The 8,516-nt window shown below is 35.7% G+C and overlaps 1 protein-coding gene across 1 annotated transcript in view; it reads left to right on the top strand.

Moving 5' to 3' along the window:
* Nucleotides 1-204: 204 nt before the first annotated feature.
* Nucleotides 205-8,516, top strand: part of GABRA6 (gamma-aminobutyric acid type A receptor subunit alpha6) — a 15,850-nt gene continuing 7,538 nt past the window's right edge. The window contains exons 1-8 of the mRNA XM_007464396.1: nt 205-583; nt 783-901; nt 1,491-1,558; nt 3,538-3,758; nt 3,843-3,925; nt 4,238-4,381; nt 4,793-4,945; nt 6,158-6,417. Coding sequence (XP_007464458.1) covers nt 546-583; nt 783-901; nt 1,491-1,558; nt 3,538-3,758; nt 3,843-3,925; nt 4,238-4,381; nt 4,793-4,945; nt 6,158-6,417 — 1,086 coding nt within the window. The 5' untranslated portion in view covers nt 205-545. The remainder of the gene's footprint in view (nt 584-782; nt 902-1,490; nt 1,559-3,537; nt 3,759-3,842; nt 3,926-4,237; nt 4,382-4,792; nt 4,946-6,157; nt 6,418-8,516) is intronic.

The following is an 8,516-nucleotide window of genomic DNA, read 5'->3' as shown; positions in this document are numbered from 1 at the left end:
GGATCCCAATACTGTTAGACATTTTAAGCAGTGAGAGCCATGTAGAAATCCTTCTGTGAACCACGGAAATAATAAATGCTGAGCCCGTTGGAACATAATCTCAATCAGCAAGATGCCACTGCCTTCCAGATTTCCTCACAGGGCCCTGCGAAGTCCATGCCAAAACTAGCAGTGGATTTCTCCCATCTGATCTCCCCTTATGCCTTATTCGATTATTGTCACTGCTCTCTGACCATGCACTGTCCCTTCAGACTCTCATTTCCCAACTAAGTCAGTCAGAGGAGGCTAAGTGTCCATTAGGACGTACTCTAAGAGCGCAAACCACCTTGTTCCACGTGAAAAGACGGAACAAAGAGTGAAGAGAGCAAGGGGAACCCTGCAAGTTTAGCTGGCAACCTTCTCACCTACTGCATTACTGGCCAGACACAAACAAGAAGGGCTATGAGTGGTCCGGGAGATTGCTCTAGTTAATTGGCAAAGGGGAGCTGGCTGGGAGGAGGGGAACCCAGGAGGAGGGAGAACTGGGCATTTCAGTGCACTGCAGGATGGCATCGCCTCTGCCCTGGCTCTACATTGTTCTATGGTGAGTAAGACTGTTTTCCGATTTTCCTTTTTGCTCGGAGAAAAGGGCAAGCACACACCCAACTGGGTGACTTCTATACCAAATCATGGAAGCAGCCTGGGTGGTGTGGCATGTATGTGTGCCGGGGTAGACGAGGCTGGAATGAACAGCCTATTTCCTCTGAGGTCAGGAGTGAGGGTCATTGACTGTCTACTCACAGGGTAGAAAATGCCCTAGGGAAACTGGAAGATGAAGGAAACGTCTACTCCAGAAACATCAGTCGGATCCTGGACAACTTGCTTGAAGGCTATGACAATCGGCTGCGACCGGGATTTGGAGGTGAGAGGCATCCTTACTAGACCAAACGTCTGTACTTTTCTTCCCCCTTAGTGCCATTCCAAGGTACAGAGGCCTCAGGATAGCAGAGTGGCAGGTTGCAGGGCTTGGGGAGGGACCATGTGTATGTTCCCATCCAGTCTCTGTCCCTTCCTCAATTCGCAACCTTATATGCCAGTCATTTGAACTCTCTAAGCCTCAGCTTTCTCAAATGTAGGGTGGGTGTATGAACAGTGCTTGCCGCATAGGGCGTTTGAGTGTAAAATGAGATTCGCCATATAAAACACTTTCTTTAGCATTTGTCCCATTAATGCTATCACTAAACATTAATTATTGTTGTAATTTTCTTTAGAATACTAACCTAGTTCTCGTCCATTCCTTAAATTTCACCATTTTGCCAGAATAAATTCAAAATAATGCAACTGGTGTGAGTTTGTAAAGTTGAAAATCCAAAGGACTCCTGTTGCTGGAATTACTTTAGGATGGGTTGCAGATTCTGGCCATGAGAAGGGGCTTTGTGATAGAGTTGCTCAGTTCAGTCCCCTTAACATCATTGATGATAATTGCCCCCATCCCTCTGGGCTCATTTCAGGTGCTGTCACTGAAGTCAAAACAGACATTTACGTAACAAGTTTTGGGCCCGTGTCAGATGTGGAGATGGTGAGTGAGCTCTGAGTGAGGAGAGTAATTCTGCTTAGTGGAGGGAGAGGGCTGAATCCCAGAATGAATGATAAGGGGCATTGCTACCAAACTTGGCTCCAGATCCAAAAGCAATATGTGTGCTCCTGCTGGGAAGGAATGGCCATTAGAGCAGATTCCTGGCTTAATCTCTTTCACATTTCACTAAAGGCTCTGCTTGAATACTAATCTGAGGGGCCTTTTATGGTGATATCCTCTCTTCTGTTCACATATCATGCATCTATTCTTCCCTACAAAGAGAAGATTTTTCCCCATCTTTATGAAGACCTAGTAAATTTTTGGAGGAGAAAAAAGATAAACCAGCAAAGATAGTATGCTACATAAGTGTATATTGAGAATGTCTATTAAATTTAAAACATAGCTGTTTTGGCAGTGCATCTTTCTCGGTATGTGTTATGAAAACAGTAAAGGGAGTCCTTTGGAAAGAGTAATGCATTCCACCTTTTATGTTTGCAAATGGACCAACAGGTGTTCTGGGGACTCTGTTCCAGGTACAGATGGCTATAGGATTCATAAGAGGGTATTATTTATAGTAAGCGGCAATGAAAACCTGAACCAGCCTTCTAGAACAAAGTATATTATGATATTCCTTCATATTTCTCAGGTAGTATGTCCCCCTAAAAGTAAAATATAAATACTAAAACTGAAGAAAAACATAACTCTTTAAAGTGGTGCATTAAATGTACTAGGGGAATGCAATTCTAGATAAACAGTTATTAGATACTTTCATCTTCTGCTTTTTGAGTTGACAAGGAGAAAGGAAAGGAGGAGGAATAAAAAAAAGGGAAAAAGGAAGGAGTAAAAGAGAAAGAGAAAGAGGGGGCAGGAGAAGAGAAGTAAGAAAAAACAACACAGAAGAGGGGGAGAGAGTGAGGAATATTTTATTTAAGAGATAAATGTCTTAAGACTTGAGAGAAATTAGAGTCAGCATTCTCCAGTATTCTCAATTATTTAACTATCCTATTTTTTCCTTTGAGTACTGACTCACCCCAAGAATAAATAACCACAACCATATTCTATGGTACCATTGAAATCTGGGGACACTTAGAATTTATTTTATGCATGTGCCTCTTTTTTAAGACACACATCTTATATTTGTACAAGAGAGGCTTGTTATAGCCTGGATCATCATTATATGGATATATTGTGTGTCAAATTATAGTTTTAAAATATAATCACCACTTGCAGTAATAGGTCTCATAAAGGAACATAAAAAGTAGGCAAAGCAATTCTTGGCAATATTTTGACATAATTATAAGTTGTTACTTATCATTGACTTTTGCAAAGGCCCTTATCATAATTCTTAAGATTTTAAATGTTATTTCATAAAAGCCACAAATTAAAACTCATAATTTTGATTATGCATGCTTAAATGATGCTCTGTTTGGGTAATCATGGTAACATTTGCTTTTATGTTCTCTGAGAACAGTATAAAACAATCATGATGTGCAGACAAGAGTATGCTTATCAAGTAAAGTTTCTCTATCCTTGGAACTTTACTAAGTGGTACCATGTTGCTCGGAGATACCTTTGAAGATGAACAAGCTGCTAAGGGACTGGTTAGACTCACTGATGGTAGGAAGGTCAGCATAAAACCTAGACTAAATCTTTTTCTATTTTTCTTCTAAATTAAGGAGGGGGAACTCAGTAGGTCAATAGATGAAGAGATGGATGACTGATAGAAAAAGAGGGAGAATGTTAAGGAGGGTGAAAGTGGAAGAGAGAGGTTTGCACAATACAACACTATCTTTTATAATAATATTTCAATCTTAGAGTGTGAAAACATAATAATTCACTGAAATTATCACTTTCCTGATAGGCTATTGTCATAAAAAGTTGCTTCGTTTCTTAAGTTTTAAGATTGGGTATGTAAGCTAGTTAGTAAACTATTCTTAATAAGCCATCTGCCCAGCATGCATGAATCTCTTATTTTGCCTTAGGAGTATACAATGGACGTTTTCTTCCGCCAGACTTGGACCGATGAGAGGTTGAAGTTTGGGGGGCCAGCTGAGATTCTGAGTTTGAATAACCTGATGGTCAGTAAAATCTGGACACCTGACACTTTTTTCAGGAATGGCAAAAAATCAATTGCTCACAATATGACAACTCCTAACAAACTCTTCAGAATAATGCAGAATGGAACAATTCTATACACCATGAGGTGAGGTTTCCCCAATTCTACTTCCTCTGCCCAAATTATTTGTCCATCATACTAACTCAGACCACTTATTTCAATGTTCCTTAGGCTTACTATCAACGCTGACTGTCCTATGAGGCTGGTTAACTTTCCTATGGATGGGCATGCTTGTCCACTCAAGTTTGGGAGTTGTAAGTTACAAAAAGCTTCTGAGAGTCAAATAATGCATTCAAAATACATAACTATTTGGTTTTAGTCAGACACTGGAAAGCAAAAGAGAAATATTACTCTGACGTTCTCAGTATGATTCCAGGAATTAACTTACTTAATCATGTCTCTCTCAATCATACAGTCAGAGGTTTTGGTCACCAGGATTAAAGAAAATCATTTAAAAAATTTGTTTGTACTTCCTTTTTATAATGAACAAGATTTGATTTGAAAGAAAAAAAAAACACAGAATTAGCCAGATTTACTTCTCTGTTTAATTTGTTTAAAAAATTCAGATGCTTACCCCAAAAGTGAAATCATATATACATGGAAAAAAGGACCACTTTACTCAGTGGAAGTCCCAGAAGAATCTTCAAGCCTCCTTCAGTATGATCTGATTGGACAAACAGTATCTAGTGAGACAATTAAATCTAACACAGGTAAGCATTTGACCAATGCATGGATGTAATCCTGCATGGTGACTCCAGTGCACATTTTCAAAATATCTATTTCTTTTTCTTCTGCATTATCCATCCTCAGTTAAACTTGTTGTTTTAAAGTGATAAGTAGCTTTCTATAAAATTGATTTCGCAACCATGTGCATATAAAGATTTGTGTAGCCTTGGAGTGAGTGGTTTTGCATGTATATGACACAAAGAACCCCACAGAAAACAATGAGCTGATGTATCTATCATCTGCTGATTGAGTAGCTTTGTCATACATCGAAAAAATGCCTTTGCTTGTTTTCTTCCCACCCATATTAATTTAAAGATCTGCAAGATTTATTTCCAGTTGCATTCTTTCTGCACACTGTCAACAGCAATAATCCTGATATACCTGTCTTCCAACAGGTGAATACGTAATAATGACAGTTTATTTCCACTTGCAAAGGAAGATGGGCTATTTTATGATACAGATCTATACTCCTTGCATTATGACGGTCATTCTTTCCCAGGTGTCCTTCTGGATTAATAAGGAGTCTGTTCCGGCCAGAACTGTCTTTGGTATGCTTCACTCTTTGGGCTCTACTTTCTGTCATCCTCCAGCTCACATTGCTTGTGTATCTTAGGGGAATATTCACACCAGTGCACTTTTTCAACCCACAAAGGAAATAAACTCCTATCTCATTCAGACACATGTATCATATAAAATTACCCTCATCTTATCTCACGTTGTGTGGCGAATCAACAAAAGATTAGTCTCAGCAAGAATTCTGGCTGGTTTCCTGTGACTTTGACGTGCCCTATTTAGGAGAGTTGTTTTTTTGTTGGTTTGTTTTGTTTTTTAAACTCAATTTGCTTTTTCATAACTAAAAAAAGAAAGCAGAAAATTAAAAACTGACATGTAAAGCAATGAAAACAAAGGCTAAGATATTGAACCCATAAATACATAAATTATATCTCACTTTTATTAGGTTGGATCTTAAAAAAAATTGCCCTTTTTTAGGTCTAAAAATAGATAAATATCACCAGTTTCCCCATTGCTCAACCTAAATATTTAGTTACATTTATGATGTATAGAATCACTACTAGTGTGATGGAACAAAATGAAATAAGAAAAAGAGCTATAACAGAAAAATATCATCTGTAACAAAATCCAATATTTTTCTCAGTTTTTGTGATTACAAATTTAGTAGTTCATAGGGAAGACCTGAGTTTAATTGAAATCTCAGAAGAATTTTGACTTTTTAATTTACCATACTAAAATAGATCTCTTTTTGCAAGTTATAAAAGAATATTTATAAAATGATGTTTACCATCTTTGAATTATATAAATCCTCCAAGACAGAAAACTGCTGGCAGATGAGTAATGAAATTATTTTCTCACAATTAGATATTTTATCTTAAAACCAAGCTAGAAATAAAAAAATTTGAGAAATCTAATTTATATTTATTATTCACACCAAATAGAATTATTAAATATGATGAAAGATTATATCAGCATTAAATCTGATCAGAAGTTCAAAGTTTTATTAGTTATGTAATAATTTGCTATTATATTATAATATATTATTATTAATAATACACATCACCACACTAGGTTTTGAAGGAAACCAAAATGTGAATGCCTATGATAACTGTGAACAATTAAAAATAATAAAATAATAACAAAAAATACATTTGTAACAAAAGTCCTCTCCACCAGCATGTTCCCATTTGATCTTGCTATTGGATTGCAAATGCTAATAGTGCGTTTCTCATTCTGTTTCTTTCTAGGGATCACCACTGTCTTAACCATGACCACTCTAAGCATCAGTGCCAGGCACTCCTTGCCAAAAGTGTCTTATGCGACCGCCATGGATTGGTTTATAGCTGTTTGCTTTGCTTTTGTCTTCTCTGCTCTTATTGAGTTCGCAGCTGTCAACTACTTTACCAATCTTCAGACACAGAAGGCCAAAAGGAAGGCACAGATTGCAGCCTCACCCCCAGTGACAATAGCAAAAGCGACTGAACCCTTGGAAGCTGAGATTGTTTTGGTAATTGTTTACTTTTCTAATGTTAGCTACCATATAGGAAAAGGCAGCTGGATAATTACCACAAACAATTAGATAGTCCAAAAGTAATATTAGTGGGGCATGAGTTATATAAATTTGGTTCCAAGGCCAACTTCTCCAGCTTCACAGAAAAAAGCCAAGCAACAATCCTTCATTTATCTTTGCTCTAAACTTTTGGTATTCCTCTTTCATCACCCTCACTAATACTGGCAGATTGCAAGCTCCCAGAGGAGACAGAAAATTCTTAGCCTTTAGATGTTTCCTTTGAACAGGTTCCGTTATACCGACTAGGGAGAATAAAGTTAAAAAAAAAAAAAGTTCCTAATGAGGTTTCAGAGTCTGAAGGAAACAAACAGGGACTCCTACAGACCATTTCTGTTAGAAATCCACTCGCTGCTTTATTTCAGGAGGGCACGATGTGTATATTAGGTTATATGAATGCTGAGTCATAAGCCAAGTTTTTGATTCATGTGAAAACATTCTCATGTTCACATTCATGTTATATGTATATAATATACATATTATTATGTATATTAATGTGGGTTTTTTTGAGACACAATCAGTGAGAAATACCTATAAAATTAAGTTTAGATTTGCTGTGGCTAAATTTTTTCTGAATAAAAAATAAATGATAGCATTAATAATTCAAGGGTACTAAATGTGCCCCCAAATTTCAATTTCACATGAATAAATTCTCACAATTAAGTTGCATGTACTTTTTTAAAAATGGATTATAGAACTGATTGACAAGTGTACATTTTTATTTCAAAACAAACTCTAAACAGTATCTCTTGAAAAGAGGAAAATTTTGCTCTACAAAATCAAGTAATGCAGACACTTTGAACTGAAAATTTCTTTATAACTGATCAATTCTCATGACTATTTCCAAATCGCAAAACCACATACAGCCCAGTTAATTCTTGGTTAAATCTTATGATAAAAATTATAAAGCTATGTGTGTTTTACTTTCCAAATACTCAGATGTTTCTTGGCTTTAAAAGATAATTTTGTATTGAAACTTTTCTCTTTGATAAACTTAGAAACTTGTTAGAGAATTTACATTTTCTTTAAAGGATAAGACCAGTCCCATGATAAGTGGCAGTATGTAATTTAAAGACTTTTTTTTTCTTGAATTAGACCTTGTTTTTAAAATAAAGTTTGCCATCCAGTAATCTGGTCCAATTACACTTACGAATAAAAAACAGAGCCTCAGAGAAGGAAACCATTAGGCACTAGTTGGTAGAAAAACTAGGAATTGATTCCAGAACTCCTAATATCCACAGATTTACAGAGGCTGAGGCCCAACACTTTTTCAAAGACTGAAATATAATAGAGTGCGTACCACTGGGTAAAACATTTTCTGTATGTAGGTAAGGTTATTCCCAAAATTCTTCCCTTAATGATGTTTTTTTTATATACGTGTGTGTGCTTTGAAAGTTCACAAAAATATAAATTTTGTAACAAAAATACGTTAAAGATCCAGTTCAAAAGACTTGAAAATTATATTTTTCAGAAAAGATAAATTCAAAATATTTTTGAGAATTATTTTGTTTGTAAAATTAAGTGATTATGTTACAACCTATCTGTACTTACATAGGTATATAATTGACATACTGTCCAAAGGTCATATATTATCTTAACATATAGCTGGGAAGGAAGAAGAATTAATATTTATCATAAATCCATTAACAGTTTCTTATTTGGGAAACACAGTAAAAATAAAAAAAAAAAATTCATGAAAAAGAGGGTAAGAAAAGTGATTTTGAATATAGTCACTGATCTGATATTGAGACAAAAAGACCAACTTCCTTACTTAAACTCTTTTAAAATATATATTACTAAGAAGAATATGATTTCAAATCCTTAGAGAAAGCATAGAGTTATCATTCCCTAAGTCCATTATTTTAAAGGTATAATTTATTAATAAGATGGAATTTAAGATCTCAGGTCTTCATATAAACTATCTTCTAATAGTTCTAAAATAGTAACATATAATGAGCAGGTCCTTTGGGAAGATGGATAAAAAATTGCATTTAAACCATCTCAAAGTAGTTTTTTCCTTGCAAGTTGACTTTTTTCCC

The sequence above is a fragment of the Lipotes vexillifer genome, unplaced genomic scaffold (assembly GCF_000442215.2).
Source record: "Lipotes vexillifer unplaced genomic scaffold, Lipotes_vexillifer_v1.1 scaffold95, whole genome shotgun sequence".
Lineage (NCBI taxonomy): Eukaryota > Metazoa > Chordata > Mammalia > Artiodactyla > Lipotidae > Lipotes > Lipotes vexillifer.
The sequence above is the reverse complement of the archived record's forward strand: the minus strand, read 5'-3'. Positions and strand labels throughout refer to the sequence as shown.